We start from the raw sequence: 25,323 nt of genomic DNA, 5'->3' as shown, positions 1-25,323 counted from the left end.
TAGGCGAGGGCATAATCCAAGTTCACATGGTGCAAATTGATGTCACTAAGAATTCGCGCCTAGCAGCATGTCCAAGATCTATGGTTTTTTACCGATATTTCTCGTTTCTGGGATGTCCTGTAATAGGATGTTTGGTTTGCTATTCTCCGTCTCTTCTTCTGCCAGCTTCACATGATCAAAACTTGCGTTGGCCCTCCAAGAAGACTGGTCCATCGCGTAGTGCCTTGACATTCCCAAATATGTTGTAGCTGTTGTATTGCACCACGGATATTCTGGAATCCTGTTGTCGTACACACAATTTCTAATCGGTGAACAAAGAATGTGCGATCTTCCAAGTGTACGCTTTCTGCTGCAGCAACAAAATAAGGCCAGCTTAATACATGACATCCGATCATGCTCCCACGCTGTTCAAAGTCAAGAGTAACTTGTCGAAATTTTTTTATCAAGTGGCTTGTCGAAGATATCGGTGGATCATTGATTGCACGGTGGACATATATATCACAAGCCAGAGTGATCATTTCTCGTAGAAGACCTAACTGATCCTGGTACTCTGGATGGAGGGTGAGGCAAAATCTAAGAAATTCCAGACAGTCCTCTGTCTGCATCATCACAAAAAGGGACCCTCTCGTTTCATCCAATAAAGGCTCGACAAATAGCTGGAAACTGCATAAAAATGTTATTCCAAGGCTGCTAGAGTTTGATAGAAAGCGAGGACTTACCGTTGAATTTGAATTCTCAAAAATTCATCAAGCTGGCAGCTGACTAGAACTAGTCGGTCACCTGCAGCAAACAAAAAGTCGCGTAACATCTTATAGATCACACTGAAATTGACATTACCTGTGATCATTTCCGATAGTAAAAGAAGAAGAGTGGCAGTAAGGTTGGCCGTTTCATGACTGGGATCTGAATTTTGCGAACGGAACAGCAGCTCGTCAAACACCTCGGAATAGAGAGCAGCATTTGGTATTACGAGGCCTTCTAACTTCATTGATAAATGATTGGTAGAGACCAACGCAACTGCTTTTTGAACCAGTTTATCGCTCTCGGCGAGCGGAATGATCAAGTCTCGGTATCCATTGAACCCGACGTCGATAATTGCTGCAAGCGGTGCAATGTGTTGTGAGACTGATCAAGTCAGAAAAGAACTCAAATCTTGGATAAGAAGGCTTTCGTGCAGCATACAATATTTTAATAATGATCGAATTGCTGGCTCAGTGGGACGTAATGTGTTAAAGTTCAGAAAAGGTTTGGGGGGCTCTTTATTGCATTTCCCTAGGTTCGAAAGTCCGTTTGTATTGATTCCTGAGGCATATACACAAACCTCGGCTTTTTGCTTAGCATCTGTAGTTGAATAACTGATGCCGTTGGAGTTCATTCCTTCACACTTTGAAGAATTTGGAATACGTGAAGAGGGATGTCTAGGGCTATTGATATATCAATAAAGGTCCTCACCCCTATAGAAACTGCATTCATGTAGAATATACATACTCTGTGTCAGTATTATATGTTCTTTCACTGCCGTTACTTTTCTTCTTGTATTGGGGACCACTGTGAAAGCGATATATGGTTCCTAAGCCACTACACTCAAGGCCCTTCGATACACATTTTTGACAAGCTGGCTGTCCGCGGTCACAGTCAATTCGACGGCGAGAGCACTCGTGACAGCCTTTTTGGCTATTTAGATATACCCTTCATTGACAGACTTCGGTCGGGAGGGGCTTTTACCTTTGATTTTGGGTCTTTTGGCCAGTCGTTTTGGCCGACTACCTTGTTTGAATTCGCGAACCATTTCGAAACAACAGATGTGGGCGGATGGAAGTAAAGAATTACAAGGAGGTAAAGTTGACGGTGGTAGTGGGAGAGTTGATTGATAGTCGATAGAGGGAAGGCACGGATGAGGGTTATCGCTACGACACGTGATATCTGAGCCAGCAAGCCATAACCAATCGATCCTTGTTAAGGCGCATGATCCTCTTTAACGGCCGTGGACACTTTCCACCATTCCCTATTGGGACAGCGGCCGCCATTTGAACATTATTCATTATTTAGTAGTAAGTATGTACTTACGGCCAGCCTGGGAAGGCAGTATCATTCACTGCCAACTGCATAAGAGGAATGATTCATCGCCACATTTTCTTTGTAATATACACAGGCTCCCTACTAGTTGATGACATTGAGAAACAGTATTAGAGCCAAGGCGGGCCCGCATAATAATCATTAGGATTATACTCAATATAAAATTCCTCCGTCTTAGCTACGCTAAAGACGATACAGTCATACGTAAAGTTCTCTTTGCTTCTTAGGTAGGCAGGGTAGCCGATATCTGGGTCATCATAGCTCCAGAAAGATTGGAGCGTAGGGGCGTCAGAATACTCAATTCTATGGTTGATCTAGGCCTTTACGTTTTTCGGGAGTGAAGAGTGCCGAAAGGTGGGAATTGCTGGAAAGGGGGTTCACACAGTTGAGGGAAAATATAGCATAACGTCAAGAATTTTAATCTTGGGTGCTACGAGCGTTAACGATGCCAATGATATATTGCTCGATATATTTGACCTGCAATTGCTTCTCTAGCGCCCAAGCCTGGCAATCCTGGGGTGATGCACCGATGAAATCACTCTCAAAGGAATCGCCATCTTAAAGCTCAGCTTTGAATCCGGATCGGTCGTAAGGCAAAAAATTCGATCGGCGACTAGCCCTATATATGTAAGCCATAGAATATCGCCATGCAGGTGATTGCATATACTTCAAATGTCACACTTCGGTGAATACTCCCCAAGATGGTGTCAGCAAGGATCTTCGCACTGGTTCTAATATTCTGATTCGTCTCCCACATTGTCAGTGTTAACGTAACATTAGAGATGTGATACAAAGGAACATGAATAGCATGCAGGCAGAACAACATGCAAGTTTCGGTAAGTTTCGATGATTTTCAAGGTACACTTGGGATATAATACAATACAATTTTACGGCGGTGAACTAATGTAAAGATTACGTACATTGTTCATACAATGTACGTAATCATGTAAACCTTTGGCACTGCGAAAATTATTGAGTTGAAGAAAATACGATTCCAATGCTTGCCTAGGATATGTATGATATTAAGTCTAAAGGAAGATAAGTTTGCTGCTAAAGCAGCTAAAGCTACATTTAGCCCTTTTTATGTATTTAGTTTAGTTCTTAATAGTTCTTTACTCTAGATTATTTAATACTACGGAGAGGGATAGTAAGGTAATTTATATTTAAGATTCTATAATTATCTTTGAGATAAAAGGATCCTTATTCAGGAAGAACAATCCGATCAATATGTAACTGGTAGTTCAATCGGCTGAGTTTCGCCGATAGCTGTAGTGTGGTGACAGTTCACATGTGCGGGGCTAGGATAGTTCGGAGCATACGGTTACTCTTATAAATACTCTCCGTGATACGTCCTTTTATGCACTTCTTTATATAGTTATCTCACCCGTGGTTGATGAAAGAAGTATTTCCCCCCAGCAGCAATGTGATTGGCCCACAGAGCCGAGGCAACGGGGGCTGGGTTGCTGACCAATCTTAGCCCACTGGTAACTTAGTTAACCAAGTTAGTCTGCTTCAGCTATTGCCATCGCCCATTAATTATTATCTGGCTCCCTCGCTCAATCAAACATAAATAGTAGATCTCGCGTCATGAGCGTCCGTCTCGACACCGCCTAAGAACAGTCTCAGGATTGAAAATGGATTTCTTCAAGGACACGGCCGACTTTATCGCCGGATCGGCTGCAAATGTGCACACCCACCGGCCGTTCCTGGCCATTGCCGCCTCGGTCGCGTTGGGGCTGACTCTCGGCTCGCTATGGTCAGCCGAAAAGTCGCATCGGACGAGAACGATTGCATCGCCGCTACAAAGTTTCCAAAAACCACTTTCCGACAAGGATAAACAATCGCTGGTAATTCCACTAGACGTACTACCCGGCGCGCGCGATGTATCAACTCCTTACGGTTCGATTCGAGTCTATGAATGGGGCCCAGAAGATGGGCCCAAGGTCTTGCTTGTCCACGGTATCTCAACTCCGTGTCTCTCGTTGGGCGGTCTTGCACATTCTTTGGTTGACAGGGGCTGTCGCGTCCTGATTTTTGATCTGTATGGGGATCTTTACCGCAGGTGTACCCAATAAATCGAGACTTGGCTAACATATATCCACAGCTTTGGTCGTGGATACTCGGATGCACCTGCCGATCTCCCACAGGATGATCGTTTGTTTACAACTCAGATACTTCTTGCTTTAACTTCATCTCCACTTTCCTGGACCGGTGCTTCCTCTGGCCAATTCGCACTAGTCGGCTATTCACTTGGAGGCGGTATTGCAGCTGCATTTGCCTCGCACTTTCCAAACCTGCTTTCCTCTCTTGTTCTTTTGGCCCCATCAGGACTGCTACGGGATTCTCATATCAGCTGGCAGTCTCGAGTCTTATATGCGAAGGGACTGATTCCCGAAGGTGTCGTGAGTCGCCTAGTCAAAGGTCGACTAAAAGCCGGTCCCCTAGTAAAACCAAAGCACTCTAACGGGACATCCCACGATGAGAAAATTGGTGTTGAAGATGCTCTGACGGAAGAACTCACAGCTTCTCCTCGGCAAGTACTCTCTAGAGCCTACCCTTCTTTAACGACACCCGCGGCCGTCGCGTGGCAGGTGGAAAATCACCAGGGGTTTGTTCCATCATTCATTTCAAGCCTTAGACACGGTCCTGTTCCACAAGAATCTCAACTCGAGAATTGGAAACGGTTGGGATCTTACCTGACGCAACGAAGGGAACAGAAGGACACCGACAACCTTCCGCATGATAAAGTCTTGATCGTTCTTGGCGAAACGGACAATGTCATCGTCAAGGATGATATTGTTGAAGATGCATCGGCGGCTTTAGAAGGAAATGCTCAATTCAAATACTTCAGCATTGGGCATGAGTTCCCCAGCGTCAAGTATGACGAGCTAGCCGCTCAACTTGTGGAATTTTGGAATTGATTGAGTCTCGTCTCTTTATTCAGCACGTATAGAATGTTACAATAGACTTTATTACATTATATCTTTATATGTACATTTGAGGCCTGTGTCTGCTCTCATCATCCTTGCACGCTAATCAAAGACACCGTCGGCACGGATATCAAACCCCTCAGCAAGTTTCTCAATGCGTCCCTTTATCAGAACAATGATTGAGTCCGATCCACTTGCTCCTCTAACCTTAGTTTATGCGCATCCCGGTCGGTATTACGGGGCGGCAGATGATATGGATCGTCTGCAGGGTTGCTCTCACGATATTTTTGCAGTCCAGTCTGGCCTGCTACCGCCGCTGGTATTTGTGCTAGGCTCTCAGCAGTGAGCCTTGGTCTTCTAATGAAAGTCGATTGTTAGCATCAGTATCTTGACTTGGGTGGGAAAAGCATACTCAACATTCTGGCCGTTTGGCTGCGACATTTTCAAATAGCGGTCGATGCTCTTTGAGAATTGTATTGAGCAACAAGTCAAGGGACGGGAGGATAAGATTTTCTTGTGACAGTCAGTCATCAGGTACGATCCTTGAATAAGAAAACATCAAGTCGGAACGAACCTTCAGTACAGGGGTGTTGGAGTCTTAGATACTTAGTATCAGGTAAAGAACAACGGACGTGGACGATGGACCAGTTCAACACAGCCAACAAGATGACGGCTATTTATATTTGTATTCCAGCGCAGGGAGACCATCAAGAGAGCCATTGGCCGTGCTGACCGCTATTCGATCACATCAGTTACGATGATGTGTCGACGACCACCTTCAAGAGCCAGGGGGTTGCACTCCACTGAGGCGCGATTGTCATGTTACTCCTCCAGGGTCAGCCTAAGGCGCCTCAAGCCCCGACTCAGAAGCGCGCCTCATTCTGAAAGGGCCTATGAGGAAATGAACAACAGGGCATGTCCGAATCCAAGGGGCTTGAGGCGGAGACGAACGCGGTCTGAACAGTGCTCGCGTGATGAAAAGATGAACATCAAGGCAAAAACATGAGAGATCGGCATTAGCGCGATTTAACGAAATTTGGGCAAGGCACACTTTCGCAGAGCCCAAACGATATTAGTCGTCTTTAGCGGTTGCCTCGCGTCTATCGAGCAACCACAGGCAGCAAACAAGATACTAGTGCAGTAATAATAGCGCAACACGCTGAGGGCTATGCAGTGCTCATTTGGGCGAATATGAATGACTTCTTTTTCTTTCTTTTTTCTACGTATCGGTCGTGGTTCCCTCTATGATCTTGTTTTAATTTATCATGGCCTTTTTGTCGATTGCTTGTTTGTTGGGATTTGTCATTTGCTTAATCGCCTCGCCGGCCGTGCCACAGCAGCTCGTCTTACCACCTCACGCAGGAACGGCAAATGCCTAGGTATATGGTTGCACACGAAGTCGTAGCATTCAGGGCCCGAGAACACGAACATGTCATGATGTGACGCGACAAGCGCCATGGACTGAGCGTGCAGTGCTATATGGATTTTGTCCCCCGACTAGCTTCTCGTTCTGATCGGCATAACAATAATTTACGATGACGTGCAGCCAGCAGAGCAAGCAAGTGTCCAGACCGCTCTGTCACCCGTGGACTGTGGTACGTCCCCCCGAAGTCCCGGCCCGCCCCGCCACACGTCCCCCCTCAACCACCCCACAGTAAATATTAAAGCACACAATACAGAGTACGCACATCATTCGGTCTTGGCGGTTGATTGTTGTGCCTGGCACTGCCTGCAACGTACACATTACTGACACATCATCGGCCTTGCCTTAGTGTGCTGCAGGGCTCCAGGATCATCGTTCGCCCAGCCCGGTTTGAGTGTTCATTACTTGCCTTGTAGCGGTTCTCTATGCACACCTTTCGATTCCGGTCTCATGAGTCGTCCTAAGCAATTTCCGAGTGCTGCGCCATGCTCCGTCATGCAAGTAGCAGATCCACCTATCCTCCACATAGAACATCTTCTTGCCTGAAGATCTCGAGACCACAGATCTATTCCCTTGGAGATAGTGGATGATGTTTCCGACCCCTCTCCAGTCGTTTCATCTCTACCCTACCCGTTATCTCCATGGCAGTCAGACCGGCTGCTAAAGTTAGTCGAACTTAGCCCTCGCCTTGCTCGTTTTCTCCTAGCCTATCGTTCTAGACCGCCTCGAAGTCCCCGAACTCTGCAAGTCAAACTGTCACCTCCACTTAGCACGCTAATGGTCACTTCTCAATGATATCCACATGCCGAGTTGTAAATACATACAGCCGTCGTACCGGTCATGCAGCTGGACTTGATTTGCTCGAGTAATCGAGTGACTATCACACCAGTAAAGAGGGCGTAAATTAAGGCAGTTCGTTTCTGCCCTGCCTGAAGTGGAGTTAGGTGCAGCGTTGTGGATCTGCAAGAGAGAAAAAATAAATAGTATGGAATGAAATGAAATGCCTCCAATACAGACAAAGAAAAGAAGAAGAAGAAGAGAGAAAAACAAATTATCTGGCTTAGTTTGTGCAACACTAGTGACGCGAGAGCGGAACCTAGGATCTCTTATCACTGGGGCTCCCTCTCGTCCAGCTCGAGTCAGCCCAATATCACAACCAACAGCATATTGCAGTACCATCACAACATTTTTTGACGCCGCTGTCGATACCGATGCCGATATTGATCTAGACCACAGCGACTAGCTCTGGCCATTGCATATCTCTCTGACGTGAGCCACAATAACGTTTAATTTGATGGTCTTCCTATCGTCAAGGGTAATCCTTGTTGGAACTAACCCATACCTGTGTACCTCGTTGTGTATTTGGATAATAACAAGCTCAGGTGATATTACTTGATGCCCAATTTCCCGACCAACTTAGAGATTTCACGGCTGACCCGAGTTTTTACACTAGCTCGACGGAATAATCAAAAATGTGAGGGAACAGACGTCGCCAGGCCTAGACCGCGTCATCCGCCAGAATGTTTGGTTTTCTCAAAGTCCGATCTCTTACCCTCTCTCCGATCTAGACCCTCAATATTCAGCAGAAGAAATACATATGGCGCTCTTTTGTTAAAAAAAAAATCCCCCAAATCTATATTTTATTTTGATGTTTTCCCCGAAACACTCGTTGAATCTTCGGAAAAGAACAAATGGCCTGCTTGCCCAGTGACACTAATTTCAATTAATTATTATTCCAGTACCATGGAAAGTTACTCGGCGGCATTAGTGACGCGAACTGCCCAATAAGTCATGGATAGCATCACAGTATAAAATTACTTGAGCCGCAACAGGCCACAGGCTCGAGCTGAAACGAGTGGACTCAGTAGATGATGAAGGGGCCTATCACGTAACATGGGTCGAACTTGTCGATTCTGGAACGCGCTCGACATTGAGATGGCATCCATGGCACATGCGCCGAGCACAAGTTCTAGGCCTTTTCAGACAATGCGCAAGGTATTTGTCAGAAAAATTATGCAACTAAAATACCCAAAATAATCCTTACCAAGTAAGGATATAATCCTTTTTTTTAGGGTGATTAAAAGTTTGACAGTATTCTAAACTTGCATCAGTTAGCATTGGTTGTGGCTAGGGCTCATACGGCGTTTACTTCCACCGCGCATAAATCGAGTCGGCGCTATTCGCGAATTTCGATGTAGTTAGCCGTTCTCGCATGACGAATTAGGCTACCACGTCTAGTCGTAGACAACAGGACAAACTGAGTATATTTATCCTCCTTGCTAACAATACATATAGGAAAATACATATAGGAATTGTGTAACTGATTTCCTAGACGTCACTTAGTTGATATTGCTTGGCTCTCGGATACCTCCTCACGCTCTCAACCCTCGAAATTAATTTACTCATTTTCAATGATTTATTGCAATATTAATAGGTCAATGTACATCTTCTTGATAATTATCACATTTGTTATGCGGTTTATTATGGGTGACATGTTTTGCTCGTCACGTGATTCGCTCTGAGGTCTTGACTGTCGGGTCCCGAGCATTCAATGTTTAACTTCGCTATTCACAACATGGTGGATTGTTCCAAGAATCTTGTTTTCGCCGCCATAATTGTCTCGCCATGATGCATCTCTGGCTGTAGCATAGACCGCAAGCTGTAAGTCAAAATATTTGCTCGCATTTCGCGAAGTCGGTTGTTTTGTAGAGTAGTTGCGTCATACATTGGACCGTTAACTTGTTATCGAGTCTGGGCTACTACATACAGCCTTCCTCGAATAATATTAGCTGCGATGTAATTCAACTGCTAACCATGGATCTAGAATATCGAGGGTCCACTCGAAGGACTCTCAGACTCGAGAACCATCATGGCTGGCAATAACCAGGCGAGCTTCAGCTCTATCCAAGAAAGAGTTTGGCAGGGTAAACTGCCCTTAGAAATTGTCCTAGACCCATCAGAATGTCGGACATACGATCAATCCGATCCATATCTCGTACGAAATTCCTCGTTACCCAGACAGAAATATAATATTAACTTATCGCAAGCTATCATATCCCCGCGTCTCATATCTACCTTTTTTACTACCTAGACTTCATTCATTTTTCGGGCCATTGCTCATCAATCATGAAACCCAATCACATTCTGGATGGTTCTCGTTTGAAGGAGTGCCATTGAAATGGCACTATCCCCTGGGTCTATTATACGATATCTACTCTGGCGCAGAACCCGTTTCACGAGCGACATTGACAGAACAGAATATGACCCAGTCTGTCATCCTCGGGGGCATAAAGCCTAATCAGCCATCAGGTGAGGATAGTGACCAAGATGGCAGTTCCAAGCCTGGCCCCCTACCGTGGAGACTCACATTACATTTCGAAAACTGGCCTGATGACGACCTCGTACGCCTTGATGCTGACGGCCTTGTCATGCATGATGCCTTCATTAATAATGTGAAAGAGGCAGATGCCTTGCGAATCCGAGATGCCAAAGGTATCATGACGCTATCAAAAGAAGATACTGCTGGGTTCTGGAACGCAGTTCAAAATCGTAAGCTAACTGTCCATAACCCATTGAAACAAAATTACTGTTCGCTAATCTTGAACAATCTTTCGAAGATGACCTTTCATCTTACCGGCGTATCGCTAATCTCATACTTCCATCACCCTCTCAACCATTCCGCAACGTCCCCGTCCGCATCTTCCTTCCATTATCACCAGATTCCGACAGACCAGCTTTGAAGGTCGTTCAATCACCTCTGCCCCCTTCAATGTCAGCTTCCACGACAGGCACAGCTGCATCTGGTCGGACACAACTGCAGACCGTTGGATCAGCTCTTCACACTCTCTTGCCTAACCTATTCCCCAGTCGCCGAATACCTGTGTTGGCAAAGCCGGTCTTGCACGGAGTTGCGTTACCGATGACCGCGCCACTGGAGGAGGTAGCACGTAGTGCTGCGTATGTGGATGGGTGGGTGGCTATCGTTATATGTATGGTAGGATAGACTACAAAACTGCTGTTCCTAGAGATCCTACATGTAGGGTCAATTGAATAAATATTCGTATTTACTTTTTATCCATGCCCTAGTATGAATTAAGACGAAAGGTGTTTTTCTTGGAAAATAAAAGGAAAGAAGAGTGAGATTCACTAATCCGACCTTTTTCGTACATGATGACAATCAATCAACGCTAATGGATCGAATGAACATAATGCTTACGCCCACGCTGATGATGTAAGTTGAAGCTATGCTTCTGATGTCCCCCAATGCCATCGTTCCACGAAGTCGCTTCCTCATAAGTATATAGATAAGACGGATTGTGCAAGATAGGCTGAATATGCAGCAGATAAAAGGTCAAACCACCGGAAAACAGGTAAAAAAATCCCCCCATATGTGGCACACTATATATACAGAATTCCAAGTTGGGTATCAAGTAGCGGAAATGGGGACCTGTGGATTATTTTTCAATCACTGTGAAAGACTCTCCAGTTACTGTAGTCCCACCAGTCTCAGTCTCAGAATCGTCATCATCCTCAATATCACTCTCATCAATTAAAGTTGCGGAGCTGGCCCGACGGCTGGGTACGGTTGATGGGCGCAGCTCCCCCTTCTCGTCAAACCACAGTGCTCCAAGAGGGTTTGCCTTTGCGAGTTCAAAAGCCGTTAGGCCGCTTTCTTCATCCGCTGTTTTTAGGATGTCTGTGTTCTGTTCAATGCTCGATGGTTTATCTGTATTTTCTGCGCTCGGTGCTTTAATTGATGAATCGGCTCCGTGTTCTAGAAGAATTCGAAAGGCAGACTCGCGGCCACGCATAGCAGCTAGATGAAGTGCTGTTTTACCTTCATTGTTCCTGGCGTTAATATCTGCTCCACGACTGAGGAGAAGAGATATGAATGAAGGCCGAGGAATGGAAGCCCGGGTGGCAAGGTGAAGAGCGGTTTCTTTCTCAGCAGCCTCTACCACAGCATTGATGTCTGCACCATGTGACAGTAGCATTTCCAAATATTCACAGCTCTTGTCATAGGAAATGTCTGGTGATCCGGTGCCTCGGAACGCGGTTTGATGTAAGGGAGTCCAGCCCTGGCTTGATCTAGCGTTAACACCGAGACCTTTCTGAATTAAAATTTGAAGAATTTCCATGTATTCCTCGTTACACGGGGGAGTTATATGAAGCAGATTTTCGCCACGAGGCGTTTCAACAGTAATATTTGCGCCCCGTTCCAAGAGTAAAAAGAACACATCTTTATTCCCGGCCATAGCAGCACATTGAAGTGGTGTGTATCCTTTTGAATTGCGTGCCTCTGGATTGGCACCGTTATCAAGCAGTTTTGAAGCCATTCCAAACCCATTCGGTTTGAAAGATTTGTCATGGAGTAGGGTCTCGCCCTCTTTATCCCACGCATTTATATCAGCACCGCCAGCAAGAAGAAGATCGAATGCGATCCAATTGCCAGTTCCAGCAGCCTCGTGCAAAGCTGTGACACCATCTTGAGAGCGAGACTCTACCTGTGCTCCGCGTTCCAATAGAAGAGTCAGTGCTTCGCAATTGTTCAGCTTGGCGGCTACGTGCAATGGCGTTAGACCCTTTTTATTAAATGAATTGATGACGGCCTTCTTGTTCAGAAGAAATAGGAGGATTCGAGGCCTTTTATACTGCACGGCGAGGTGCAGCCCAGTATCACCCGTCTTGGAGTTCAACGCATTTACGTCGACCTTGGATTTGACCAAGAGAGGAATCGTCGCCTCATCGCTGACTGTCCCTATGGCGCTATGTAATGCCGTATGTCCTGCCTTATTAGTTGCTGTCGTGTCAATGTCGCGAGCGAGAAGAAGTTTCATGACCCTGCGCTGACCTCGTTCCGTTGCAAGGTGTAGTGCGGTATCCCCTTGCTTAGTTTGGGCATTGATATCTGCGCCGTTGTCAAGTAACAGCTCCACGATAGCTTCATTTCCTCGGAAGGCTGCACAGTGAAGAGGTGTCATTCCAAGGACATTGTCATGAGAATCAACCTCAGCGGCATTTTGCTCGAGAAGACGCCTAGACCGACATGTGATGTCAAAGTAAGCTAGATAATGTAAAGGAGTCCAATCATATGGATATCGGCCAATTCCAAGTTGTTCCGGGAACTTGTATGGGCTGTCTGGGGCGTCACTAGTAGGCCTTCTCCACGAAACTTTATTGAGGAACGTTGTGACTAAGACTTGGATTGTCTGCTCTTCTTCTGCAGCATCGCAGGCATGGTACCCCCAGTTAGAAGCGGCATAGTCTAATAGGGTATCGCAGCAGCTTCTAGAAGTATCCTCTTTTTTCATATAGCAGTCGTCGACAACTTCGTCGGAGGAGATTAAGGTAAGACAGGTTTCGGCGATCTCTTTATTGGCTGCAGAGAATATGGTACTAGCCGATGCCATCCTTTCGAGAGCGTCTTTTGCCGTCCTGTGGACGAGGTTGACCGTCCCCGTCGCAGCCTCAATTGCAAGTATGCCACAGGACTCGTCGAGTAATTTATTCTCAAAGGATTGGAGATCGGAATGGGCGGCTTCCGAGCTTTTGTCGTCCATAGTAGCATATTTTAGCTCCGCCACTGTTAGCGGTTTGCGGGAAAAGAGAGTCCAGAATATGAATTTTCTGGCACTTGGGTGTTGACTCAATATGCGTTTCATGACCTCGGCATAGGCTTCACCCAGACTTTCTGGCAGATGAGTGAGAGCACTGTAAGCAAGAGCTTTTTCATTATAGCTTGCTAATAGTTCCAAGTGCAACTGTGCCAATAGAAAGCTAGCGGGCATGTTAATCACAAACCTTGATATCCGAGTAAGGGAAGCAACAACTCACATTCCATGACATTTCTCAACGACATATCTGATGATATCCTCTTCCATCTTTGAGTCCGGCTCGTCTCCTTTGATGATTTGCGAGAGCGCACCATCGCTGTGAAGACGAGAGACAACATAATCCGTGATATCCTTTTTGGGCACGGAAATATTGATGTGGTTGATCCTGTCAGTGTTGGGCATTTCGCGCAATGTGATGAACAATTGCGCGTGTTCTGGGAGCTTCTGCATGCGATTTAGAAATCTTTCCCGATCGGCCATTGTATCAAGACCATCTATCACCAAGAACACTTTTGAAAACCGATTCATTTCAGCTCTGATCGCGTTCTGGTACGCTTTGGAAGATGCCTTTGTTCCTGATATGGACTCAAAATCATAGAGTGCATCGGTAGCATGCGAAAGCGCACGTCGACGATAAATCAGCTGTGCGAGAACATTTTGCAAGAGCGCAGGGCAGCCCGGTCCATCGTCTTTCTCTTTATGACTAAATATAAAGACAATTGCAACATCCGGAGATGTGAAGGTCCGTTGTAAGGAGTCAATGACAACTGCTCTAAACATAGTGTTAGAAATCATAGTCTTGATTAGTTGGCAGCTACGTACGAAAGGAACGTTTTTCCAATACCGGCTAGAAGGAATTCCTATTAGTTATAACACAGTGGGAAAAGGATAATTGGTAAAACATACCAGATCCGAGACAGTATAAAGTGCGAAAAGACCCTTGCAGCCACTGGCTGTATTTATGATGATTGAAAATCCACTGGCATGTTCCAGGCTGCCGTCGATTGCACAAGTCTCCAAGTGTGATAAAATTTTCGGCGGCGACGCGATCAGTCGAACTAATGATTGCTTCGTCATACTTGATGGTCCGGGATCCTATAATGAAAGAGTCAGTAAAGGCAACTTAGTGTAGATATCGTGAGGTTATATACTAGGTTCCATTTCATGTAGCTGGCGAAGATTTTGTCGAACATTTTCTTCAGCAAGTGTTCTCTCACTAAAGATGAATCGTTTAGCTTGAAATACATAATGAACATTTAGATCAGGCTTACTCAGAAGGCGGTTGACCCGATAAAATAAAGGCCACTTTATATTGCTCGAGTGTTGGGATTATAGTACGCTCCAAGAGACTTCTCCGAAACTCCCTCACCCCTACGCCGCCTGGGTGAAGGTAAACTTCAATGAGCTTCAATGATGCCTCGAAAAGCATAAGAAGCTCATACAGTGCTTCCAGTCGTTCCGCATCGAGGGCCGAAGCTTCATCCGCACCGTCGAGCTGATCTTTGGTGGTATACAACAGCTCCAGAAGATCGCAGAGAAGCGAAGTAGTTCTCTCCGAAGTTTCCGGTAGATCTCGTACACCGCCCAAACACCGTCTTGCTACGCGAATGAACTGACAGACCCGAAGCAAGCCCTCCCGCACAGCTGTAACGTCCGCCATGTTGCGGGCGGAGTGTTACAATATCGGATGGGAAGGGCGGATGGGTGAAAACCAGGTGTGCATGTGGCAGGTAGAAGAAAGAGGGGTTGAAAATATAATTATTATTAACTTCGAAACGAAATCAATCAGACCCTTGACCCTTTCGGGGACGGGTTTTGTTTAAGCTCTCGTGCGGTGTTTAGCATCACTTTGGCAGCAGGGAGGAGGCGGGGTTGGCGCTTGTTGTTTCACGAACAATGTGAATATCAGCAGCGCTTGCCAACGGACCTGTGGGCCCCTGGCTAAACGCTACAATGCCGTGGTGAGCAGGTCGAGCTCTTGGGTTTGGCCATGAATGCGACATGAGCGGCCGCAAGTGGACGCCGTGATAACAAGACAGACCAACAACCCAGCCGGCAGCGGCCATTGAGAGATCGCTAAACATGCGGCGCAGTCCCCCCATGCGGGCGTGACAGGCATCTGCACTCGTCACCAATGGCAGCGGCCGGTTTGGCGCCCCTACTGTCGCCTGAACGACGTCGCACACTATCGGCCCATCTTCCGATGCTGGTGATTTGTCGGTGGAAATTACCTGACTACTTGGTACGAGTTTCTAAGATTAGATCACGCAAATGAGGCCTTTCTGAACTTGTTATTGATTTGCCTATTGTGAATTGATGTGCGAGCTAAACTAGATGGGTATTCGCGTCTATCGTCATTACAAGGCTAACAGCGTATCTGCTGCGTCCGCCCATTGCCAGGAAATATAGCCAGATATTTCCTAGCGCATCATGTGAGAAAGAAGAGAAGAGTAAAATAGAAAAATCCTCCCAATCAATAGACGAAGTGGTGAAGCCATATCTGGCAGAGGAAAAACCCGGCAAAAAATGAACGAAGAACAAGTAGATCAAAGGGCATGCTTATACACAGACATAGGGAAAAAGCATCAGAATGCTTTCTATGCGTTCGCTAATGAGGCGCTAAAACACCGGCCGGATTCATGATGGAAACTCGAATTTTCACAAAATTTTGGAAAAGTGGTTGTCTGACTCGTCTCGTCAAGGACATGTACATCCTGTAGATAGGTATAGGAAAATAAGTAGAAATTAGGGAATTTAGTCTCGTTCAGTGATCATATAAGATCCCGGGGTATTTTAAAACATCTGTCCATTTAGATGGACGGAGTCACCACTCTCTTTGCCCTTCTTGAGGGCCTTAGCCAGCATTAGTTCTCGCATCCAATCAATGCGTTCATCTCGGGACGTAACTGCGAAGTGATGAGGTTTGACTGAATTGTTGAAGAAACCCTTCCATTCAGAGCTGGATTGGCTTCCGTTGGGAGTGGGAATCAAGGAGAAAGCAAAAGCGCCCTCGCCTTGCGCGTTGTCTCTGCGTTTGAGGACAGTCTTCTTAAATGCAGCTGTCAGCTTTGAGCTTGAAGCCAATGAGGAGCAAGCGACTGCATAGTCATCGACATCGATATACTCAAGGGCCTTTGAGTCCCGACGAGAAGAATCTTCATCGTCATACATGGCCAGACGAGTACCCTTGAGGGTGAAGTGATGATTCTCCCATTCATGTCTCAGTAGGCGCGTGGTTTTGCGCTTCTTCATATAACCGCGTTGAACGATATCAGTCGGAGATCTTGGAGTAGCTTTGGGAGTGGCGGTAAAGTCCTCTATTGTGTCAATTGGTCCCATAGATTCATCTACTCGGTCTAGGATCTGAATAGTAGGTCCGTTGTAAAATGGGTCCCTGCGGTGATTCTCGGCTTTGGTTGATGTAGGGCGGCGGATGGGTTCTGCCATGGCAGCAGAAAGTTTATATCCAAAGCGCATATTTGGAGGAACAGATTGTGAGATGATCCTTTCAATAGGAACAGCGGGAATGGCAGTAATTGGAACATCAACCTCGGATAATGGGGTAGATTGATGATAACGCTCATCGGAGCGGTAGAAATCTGACGGAGAGCCGTGATAGTCCACAGGAGAGGTATACTGACCGTACGAGAACGGTTGTTGGTTCGCCGCATGAAGTGTGCCATCAATGCTCACGGAAGAAAAATTTGGCTTTCTGCGCAAAATAGATGGAGTGACTGTTCGCTGAGCAGACAGGCTTGCAGACAAACTGCCAGAAACTATGTAGTCATGAGACACTGGAATTGTTAATTTGGGTAGAGTCCGAAGGTTCTCTGCTAACGAGGCAGTAGTTCTTGTGGAGTCGGGTGAATCGACATCTAGTGGTTGATAAAGTCCAGTCTGGACAGGGCTCACGCCGTTATCCGTTTGTATGGGACTCAGGTGTTGAAAGGTCAAAAACTGGCGGACACTCTCTTGTGGGTCACGTTGGCACACTTCGTTAAGTTTCTCTTCAGACAAATGAAAGTGCGCTGGCTGTTCCGGTCCAAGTACATCTGATGACGCAACAATAGATGGCGTTAACATGGGTTCGGTACCAGGCAAGCTTTTGGATGTTTGCGGAGGGTTGTATTGATTTTGGTCTGAGAGTAATTGGGAAGCTGCGTTTATATCAATTGGTAGATCCTTAGCCAAGCGGGCAATCTTGCGCTGCTGCTTTTGCCACTTGCGACAATCTTCGCCCTTGGAGCAACGATGCGGCCGTGGCAAGAATTGCTCAATGGCTACTATTGACGCTAGATCTTCTGGGTTGAAGTCTTTGATGGTGGGGATTGTTTCTTTGGGTGTTCGGCGATGACGGTGTCGTCGGTGCTTCTTGTGACTTCCCTTCTTACTATCTTTGTCATTGTTAGCGAAAGCACATTCGCTGGATGATGAGGAATCAGGTGATGTTGACCCTCTACTCTGTGGAGTACAGGCCAGAGGTGTCTGCATGTCGGCTGAGGAAACCATGACACTGTCTCGAAGGTGCTGGATTGAGTTCATGAGGTGACGTCGTTTACCAAAAGACTGGATATCCAGTTCCTTTAGGTCTTCTACCTGTAATTCTAGGAGAATGGCACCAGAGATGTCATTGATGAAAAATTTCTCGACAATTCCATCGTCAAATCCGGCATTTTGCATCCACCGAACAACATCTGGTGGTGACCATGATCTCACTTCGGCCTCATCTAGCGCAGACACAGCAGCATTGATCGACTGAAGCTGCGTCTGAGCAGGAGACTCGGCGGTATGCTCGGGTAGTGGGGTGTCCTTCCTCTCGGGGCTTAATGTTGATGCTTGATCGGGGACATCAGCTGTCGGGGTTTGGGGTGATTTCACCCTCTGAGGTCGTAGCGCTGAGGTGTGTTGCTTGCTGAAGACAGCAGTTGTGGGAGTCTTTGCGAGGAAAAAGTCCACTTCATACGTAGACTTGTACTCGTCAGAGCTCACTGAGGATCGGAACAAGTGAGGACCGCTAGGTCCCATGGTCGTTTCGTCATCGAAGTGAAAGTGGAACGCCGACAAAGCTCCGGCTGAATCTGGAGTAGGAATCTCCCTTGGAGTCGAGGCGGTTGTGACACTGTCGGCCACCAGCTGTGCCTCAATTAGCTATCGATTTTTAAATAGCTTGGGTTGAAGGAACTTACGGATCCTGCACTTCTTCTTGGCGAATTATCAAATTCGTCATTATAATCAGATTCGAAATCAGTATCCATGATCTCGGTTGTCTCTGAGGGCGGGCTAGAAAACGTTGAAAATAAAGGGTTTTTGGCGGCAGTCTGGAGCATTTCAAGGCTAACTTGATAGCTGTTTTCTTGTGCGGTCGCCTATTATTAGGTGTTAGCAACAAAAATCATGTCTGCATATACTTGATGTAATGTTGAGACGAATTTAGAAGAAATTGTGTCAAATAAGGCGTACCATTTTGGCTACTGAGCTCCCACCAGAGCAATTACAGCCTCGGCCAGCGAGGTTGTGGGTTAGGATGATATGAATATACAGGAATAGGCTTCTCAGTAGTGCCCAAGACACAGAAGAGTCATGAACTAAGGCCCCGAAGACTTAGAAGTGTGGGATTAGATATCTGATGTTGGAGCATCAAGGACCCGTATCGATCGATGGGTAATTGGGATTGTTTATATGATGCAGACTTCCCCGGATGGCGGGCCCCTCTTTAAGACAGGGCCGAGCCGACCGAATCGCTTGTTCACGTCTGCCATATTGACACGGTAGGATGTGATTGACAGTATCTGGCACAACGGGGCGTGCATAAGTTTCGCAAGCCAAATCGTGCCATTTTTAGATACTGAGGCGAGCAAATAAGCGTTCGCATGCGTGGCAGCAAAAATTTTCGTTGGACGGTGAGCAAATATGTGCTCCTGCAAGGCCGTCTCAATCACACACGGTTGAGCACGACGGATAGTAGTAAATCGAGACGAGCAGCGTGCTTAGTGGCTGGAGCGGGACGGCGCTACTGCCGGGACGTCCTTTTCGGCACGCATCGACAGGCTCTCAGTCACTGACAAACTTGCTTAAGCGCGGCACTAAATGCTATTGTCGAGAGGGGAAGTCATGAGTCCCCGGTAGACCAGCAACGCTAATCCATGCAACGCTGCCGCCCCATCCCTGAAGAGGCAATTAGTGTCTACGACAATGATCGTAATTATAGCTCTTCCTGGGCATTTACTTCTATTTTTATCGAAAATGGCCGTTAATGCTTCTCAAAAGCCTAAAAATAGCTAACTTTTGCTTTTGAGTACAACATCAGTGGTTGGTCGGCGTCTTAGCTATTCGCCATCAATTCTTGTCTGGACAAAATTAACAACAAATTTTCCAAATCAGTCACCCACCTATCCGGTTACAGTATCGGTTAGGACCTGTGACATGTTCCAAACGATGTTCACTTCGAGAGCTTGCTATGGAAGCTCTGGATTGTGCGTATTTCCGAGATGGGGCAATTGCTAACGCCGGAAGAAACGACATGGCGTCGAGAGTTGAGATCTCAGATTATAGGGCGACAATCGTAGTTACTGAGGGATTTTCTTTTCCCGCATCTTGTAGTAGAATCTGACTCCATCTATTCAGTATTGTGCCCGTTTTAGACATCCAATATTGAAGGCGTGAATGACTAGATGTCAAGGCAGTGTCCGAATGTCAAGGTCATAATAATACATCTGCAGCGAATAGCCATTGTAGTTGTTCTTTGTTCCTTCTTATTGGCTTTGGTACTATCAGGTGACAAGAACGCACTGTGCCCATTATTCACTACCCAATTTATCCACCACCCAATCACAGTCCGCTGGTCGAAATTATGCCGCAAACCTCTAGACGTCCATTTAACTTAGCGGTCTAGGTTAGGGTTACATAAAATAACAGAGATTAACTATGGCACAATGATTGCTAATTAACTAATTTAATAATAATAAGTATGTAATCAGGTGACCTGGCATGGAAGCGTTAAATCATAAGAATTGAATCATGTTAATTGGCAACGAGGCGATAATAATCTCAGTATGGACCGCCCGTATTTTTTCACCGCATTTGGTGGCTGCATTGTCTTATTGTGTGTGCAACTATTGAGATCATGTCTACTAGATACAACCAGCTATGAAGTTTCAATACAAGTGTTACACACGGCAAATTATGAAATCCTTGTAGTCAACATTTATCTCGCGGCAAAAGTCAAGAATAATTTAAAGGACGTCATGGAAAAATTCCCAAAAGTCCAGTCTAAGAGCGGTGAAAGGCCAACAGTAGCACTAGGAGAACGGTGGCTACTTCAGTTCGTACGGAGTTTGCCAGCAAAGTCCTATGTACATCACTATTTGTGACTTGGGGTCCGTCGGGGTATCCGACGGCCGACGGGTATAACGGTTAAGATCTCAATTTGGGTATAATTCCTGTTAAGTCCGCTAATTAATCATCCTTTGCTGAAATTTCGTGCAGTGCTATTTTTATCTGTTTGGGAAAGAAAACTAGAAATGGCGGTTAACTCTGCTGGACTAGGCCATGTATTGGCCCTGAGCGAAGGATATTAATAGCAGAGGGTAATCCAAATTCAGGGTAATTAATGCAGTTCCTGCAGGATACATCAACAGGTCGCATATTCTGAGAGCAAATTTATTCTAAATTAATCCTGCAAACTGTTACTAATTAAGGGAAATAGCGGTAGCATTTATGCAGGCGCGGCCATCTTATCACACTTCCCCACAGCCAGAGAGGGCCGGCCCATGCCCTGGCCCATGCGCCGAAGTGGGTCTTCCGCTGCGCTAAGAAAAACTGAATTGAAGTTTGTCTCCAGTCGATTTGTTTAATAGCCGAATTAGTTCTAGCGTCTGAACACCTACAGACGAATCAGGTCTCCCCACTTGAAGCTTGGCAGAAGGCTAAGCTTCTTCACGGTCTTGATTGGCTGTGGATGCTCGATACATCATTATAGGACTATATCTTCGTACCCCGTAGCCCATATATGGCCCGTAGTCAGCCGGAAGGGTACTGCCACCTACGGGTAGTACATAGTAGTGACTAGTAGAAGTAGTAAGTTAGCGGTCGAATAGCTCAGTCTCGCGCAGTCACGAGCTCCCGCGACGTTCGTTCGCATTATGGCTGTTGCTGCCGTTCTAGTCTTTTTTTATCCCCATACCAGGGCTGAAACGCGTTGGAGTTATCGCGCGCTTAGGATCGAGCTCTGGAAAAAAACGCAGCGTCAGTAACAGGTGCTTCATTTGTCCAGGCGAACGAGTTGAGGGGGTCATGCAGACATCGCTCAGTTTCTGGAGGGGTGAGCCTGCCAGGCTAGAGGTGATCCTCGCTAAATTAGGGCCAAATATAAATTGCTCCCTCCCCTGTCCGGGCCTATCAGAGGCTCCAGGAGGCTGGCGGCTGCTGGGGCACCTCTGCTAGTGCGGCGCTATCGGCATCGATCGATCCGCGCCGACCTACCAGCGTCCGTGTTGGGCAAGCACATCCATGCCCCAGCATGCATTAGGGCATGCTGCTTCCCGGCAGGGTTCCAACTTCTTCGGCCTGTGCGAGCAGCACGCAGTGTAGCTGTGATGAATACATGCATGCAGCTAGCAATAGTAACGTCTTTTCGATGCCCACTTGGTTCTTGCGCATCCCCCCGTGCACGCCATCCCAAATTTAGGCTTATCGGCCTTGAATCATCGATACATCCCAGCCCGCCTCGATCGTCATTTGCTCCTGCCCCCCTCGACGCTTGCTGCGAACCTGATTGTCGCCAATCGCGTCCCCCACCCCCTGCAGGCTCCACTGCCTGTCGCCGACTTGCTCATGGCTGGTCGCTTACTCTGTGCTGTGTTTCTATTTTCGATGCGACACTTGTGTCTAGCTCGAATGCGTCCATCATGCTGTACATATTAAGATGCCAATTTCTTCATTGTTGCTTCTTGAATCAGTTTCAAGATCAGAGCATCTTCGACTCCGCCTTTGTCTCTCTACTCAGCAGAGCTTGCTGGTTCAGCTTTGCGATACTGCTTCTCAGCAGCTGGTGTCGCAACCTAGTCTCCGCCGTCCTTAATACCACTACTTCTACTGCTACTTTCCACTATACCTTCCCTCCAGTCTTCTGCGCCTTCGCTTCATCGCAACAATCCATCGCTTCTTGCTCGAACTTCCGCTATCATGCCGACCACTAAGAACCCCGAGGCCACTATCAAAAGGAGACGGGCTCAGAAGAGGAACCCTCTTGCCAACGATGAGTCCGGCCGAATGCACACAAGATCGCGTTCAGGCAAGTCGGATTATTATTCCCTTGCTGTGCGCATGGCTTTTGCTAACCGTATGGTGCTTTATAGGATGCTATACTTGCCGCCTTCGGAGAAAGAAATGCGACGAGGCTCATCCTTCATGCCGCGCCTGCATCAACCTCTGCGTGAAATGCGAATACAGCCGCCCGCAATGGTGGGCAAATGCAGAACAACGAAAGGTTCAGAAAGAAAGAATCAAGAACAAGATCAAGCAGACCAAGTTGGATGAAAAAAACAATGCGGTTGCTGGTATGCCAATCATCTCAATGTCACGTTACCAACCTAACCGTTGACTTTGCCTACAGGCCGACGAAACAGACCCATGCCACTGCCATTGAATTCGCCCTATGCTCCGGAATACAACTTCAATCGTCCTTTCTATCCAGAAACTTACGATCCCTTTGCGTCCCACCTACCAACCCCCGCTTTAGGACCAGCTCCCTACGGACAGTTCCCTCCATATGAAGTCGATGTCAGGACAGAGCGTCAATTATTTGTGAATGATGTTCAGACTCGAGTTGACACATCATTCTCGACCTTCAACACCTTCGCACCTCCACAGCTTCATGCCACCCTACCCCATTTCCCCGAAAACGAGTGGATTCCCCAGGCTCCGCCCTCCCAAGCCGCACAGTTTACCGGTGAAGCCGGCCCATCCTTTGTGCCATCGAACGCTCAGTCGTTTTCAGTTATGCAAATGAATATTGAAGTTGATGATTGCGATCGTCCATTGCTGAACCACTTCGTTGATAATGTACTCCGACTCATTTTTCCAATTGTGGAAGCTCATCAAGGGGGCCACGAACGTGCTCAAGCCATTCTCCACTCCTTGGAATCCAACAAGTCTTACTTGCACTGTTGTCTCAGTGTGGCTGCTATTCACTTGAAGAGCACAATTGGCATTGAAGGAGAAGCGATCGACAGCGACATTTTACGGCACCGCTTTGAAGCCGTTTCTCAGCTTTGCGCGGCTTTGAATCAAGATACTGAACACGATAAGATTCTAGAAGCAACACTTGCAATGATTTTCTTTCACTGTTCAGTGGGCGAACCGGATGACTATCTACCTGATATCGCATGGAATGACCATTTCCATGCAGCAATCAGTTTGATCAACAAACTTGATCTACCAAACGCCTTGCTTCAGTGCACTACGCCTTTCGAACAACCGCCATTTAATATGACTTTGGCGTCATGGATTGATATCCTAGGAGCTACCATGCTTGGAAAATCTCCACAATTCGCGCACGCTTACCGTACTAAACACTTGAGTGGGACGCCTTCGGGCCTTCGAGAGCTAATGGGGTGTGATGATCGGGTGATGTATCTCATTTCTGAGATCGCTTGTCTCGATGCCTTGAGATCAGAGGGTCTCGTTGACGACATGGCCGTTTGCTCCCACGTATCAGCGCTGGGACAACAACTCGAATTTACGGAACATCCTAACCCAACCCTGGAAAATCCCTACAATAATATCAATGGTGCAATCCGCCCTGACCAATTGACCAAAAATATCACTACTGTCTTCCGCATTGCCGCCCGGATTTACCTGTGCAGCCTTGTGCCCGGATTTGACCGACATCAAGCCAGCAACATTAACCTAGTCGAGGCTGTCACTCACGCACTACAGTTTATTCCCAGTGGACCAAATGGCTATGACCGGTCATTAGTCTGGCCACTGCTCATCACTGGCGTCTATTCAGACCCATCAAGCTCATTCCGCCAAATCCTGAACGAACGAATCGTGGCAATGGGTGATTATTCGGATTTTGGCAGCTTTGGGCGCGTATACCGACTACTCCAGGAGGTTTGGCGGCTGAACGATGACCCAATTACACCGGTATCAATCGGTCATTCCAACAATCCGCAAATGAAACAAGACAATTTTAGTTCGCCTCCTCTCGGGACCCCTCCTATGAGGGAGATCAAAAAGAATAACGTTCATTGGAGGGATGTCATGCGACGAAATGGATGGAAGTACCTCCTCATCTAGAGCACTTTTTATAGTTTGCGCCAGTCGCAGAGTTACAATTTCTTGTAAATATCACTGGTTCTTGATCTGTGCGGAGTTTCAAGGTGTCTTGGTGATCAATTGGAGTTGGATGTGGGTGATACCTATCGGATTCGCGACTATTTTTGTGGCTTTTGTTGGTTTTTTGTTTTTAAAATTGTTACGGTGGAAATTCATGATTTTCGACTAGTTCAAAAATTCCAATTTCTATTTACGCTTCTAGCCGCTGTCTTATTAACTGGATCTGCAAGGATTCTTGCTTATATAGATATCTACCCGCTAAATTTTTTGCTCATTCGTATCCAAAGATTAAATCCTAAGCGCCGAACAAAGATAGGCTTGTCGACCCAGCGCTTCTCCCATGTGTATGATGGGATGGGTGTAACTATTGAAAGCGGCGCGGTCAAGATTGATCATCTCTGTTATTTTATTAACATCCTTTTGCGTTATTTTCTTCTCTAAGTCTTCCTTTGTTTCTTTTCCTGTCAGTCTTTACTTTTCCCAAGATATAGGCGCGTGTTAGTTCGTAATGCATCCACTTTGTTGGATTACGCCTTCGGCGCCTGTTAGGATGATAGCTTTGACTTGAATAACATCCTTGAAAAGAGAGAAATGAGGCAAATTTGCAATATTAGTCTACTTCTATTAAAGTTCCAAAATTAACTACAAGAATTGAATATTTATGGGATAACCATTTTAGGACTTATGGATTGGTAATAACTAATAGCCATTGGTACATCAATTGATACCTGTATTTGTAGATATCCAGTAAAGGCTGGACGTGGTACCATCGATACATATCTCAACCGGTACTAGGTATAAACTGCCAAGAATATCATCCAATGGAACTTCTTACGACAATTTGTTTTTGATTTCGTGGTACCTATGGAAGCCTTCTAGGATATACCAGTTGACGCATGCCTAGCTAACGTAGCAGACTTGCCTGTATTGTTTGCATAGA

At 46.5% G+C, this 25,323-nt stretch overlaps 7 protein-coding genes across 7 annotated transcripts; 3 read left to right on the top strand and 4 right to left on the bottom strand.

Annotated features, from left to right (window-relative positions):
• Nucleotides 1-43: 43 nt before the first annotated feature.
• BGW36DRAFT_446821 (uncharacterized protein) lies at nt 44-1,789 on the bottom strand (the record flags this gene model as incomplete). Its single annotated transcript, XM_046221709.1, has 5 exons — nt 44-663; nt 720-1,125; nt 1,183-1,424; nt 1,489-1,666; nt 1,726-1,789. The coding sequence occupies 5 exons, from the start codon at nt 1,787-1,789 to the stop codon at nt 168-170; spliced, it is 1,386 nt and encodes a 461-aa protein (XP_046074000.1). The 3' UTR covers nt 44-167.
• Nucleotides 1,790-3,500: 1,711 nt separating this feature from the next.
• BGW36DRAFT_126368 (putative alpha/beta hydrolase family protein) lies at nt 3,501-5,079 on the top strand. Its single transcript, XM_046209323.1, has 3 exons — nt 3,501-3,577; nt 3,651-4,117; nt 4,181-5,079. Exons 2-3 carry the CDS (start codon nt 3,711-3,713, stop codon nt 4,995-4,997), a joined length of 1,224 nt encoding a protein of 407 aa, XP_046073999.1. The 5' UTR covers nt 3,501-3,577; nt 3,651-3,710; the 3' UTR covers nt 4,998-5,079.
• BGW36DRAFT_126328 (uncharacterized protein) lies at nt 4,788-5,635 on the bottom strand. Its single transcript, XM_046209322.1, has 3 exons — nt 5,581-5,635; nt 5,419-5,519; nt 4,788-5,363 (listed from the first exon to the last, which is right to left on the bottom strand). Exons 2-3 carry the CDS (start codon nt 5,445-5,447, stop codon nt 5,174-5,176), a joined length of 219 nt encoding a protein of 72 aa, XP_046073998.1. The 5' UTR covers nt 5,448-5,519; nt 5,581-5,635; the 3' UTR covers nt 4,788-5,173.
• A 3,375-nt stretch (nt 5,636-9,010) lies between these two features.
• On the top strand, nt 9,011-10,491 carry BGW36DRAFT_415402 (putative autophagy protein Apg5). Its single transcript, XM_046219317.1, has 3 exons — nt 9,011-9,424; nt 9,477-9,978; nt 10,047-10,491. Exons 1-3 carry the CDS (start codon nt 9,299-9,301, stop codon nt 10,430-10,432), a joined length of 1,014 nt encoding a protein of 337 aa, XP_046073997.1. The 5' UTR covers nt 9,011-9,298; the 3' UTR covers nt 10,433-10,491.
• On the bottom strand, nt 10,492-15,059 carry BGW36DRAFT_415401 (ankyrin repeat-containing domain protein). The gene is made up of 17 exons (XM_046219316.1): nt 14,315-15,059; nt 14,195-14,259; nt 13,950-14,138; nt 13,866-13,890; nt 13,264-13,815; nt 12,598-13,206; nt 12,395-12,564; nt 12,135-12,370; nt 12,011-12,113; nt 11,843-11,989; nt 11,741-11,815; nt 11,693-11,710; nt 11,529-11,668; nt 11,408-11,507; nt 11,267-11,383; nt 11,237-11,245; nt 10,492-11,203 (listed from the first exon to the last, which is right to left on the bottom strand). The coding sequence occupies exons 1-17, from the start codon at nt 14,701-14,703 to the stop codon at nt 10,884-10,886; spliced, it is 3,264 nt and encodes a 1,087-aa protein (XP_046073996.1). The 5' UTR covers nt 14,704-15,059; the 3' UTR covers nt 10,492-10,883.
• Nucleotides 15,060-15,836: 777 nt separating this feature from the next.
• On the bottom strand, nt 15,837-18,950 carry BGW36DRAFT_337715 (uncharacterized protein; the record flags this gene model as incomplete). The annotated part of the gene is made up of 4 exons (XM_046212993.1): nt 18,504-18,950; nt 18,230-18,409; nt 17,922-18,176; nt 15,837-17,858 (listed from the first exon to the last, which is right to left on the bottom strand). The coding sequence occupies exons 1-4, from the start codon at nt 18,504-18,506 to the stop codon at nt 15,837-15,839; spliced, it is 2,460 nt and encodes an 819-aa protein (XP_046073995.1). The 5' UTR covers nt 18,507-18,950.
• A 2,965-nt stretch (nt 18,951-21,915) lies between these two features.
• Nucleotides 21,916-24,641, top strand: BGW36DRAFT_373806 (C6 sexual development transcription factor NosA). Its single transcript, XM_046215622.1, has 3 exons — nt 21,916-22,335; nt 22,400-22,600; nt 22,657-24,641. Exons 1-3 carry the CDS (start codon nt 22,227-22,229, stop codon nt 24,342-24,344), a joined length of 1,998 nt encoding a protein of 665 aa, XP_046073994.1. The 5' UTR covers nt 21,916-22,226; the 3' UTR covers nt 24,345-24,641.
• Nucleotides 24,642-25,323: the final 682 nt, after the last annotated feature.

Source organism: Talaromyces proteolyticus (assembly GCF_021365285.1).
Source record: "Talaromyces proteolyticus strain PMI_201 chromosome Unknown BGW36scaffold_4, whole genome shotgun sequence".
In the NCBI taxonomy this organism is placed as follows: Eukaryota; Fungi; Ascomycota; class Eurotiomycetes; order Eurotiales; family Trichocomaceae; genus Talaromyces; species Talaromyces proteolyticus.
This window is presented reverse-complemented; position numbering and strand designations above follow the sequence as displayed.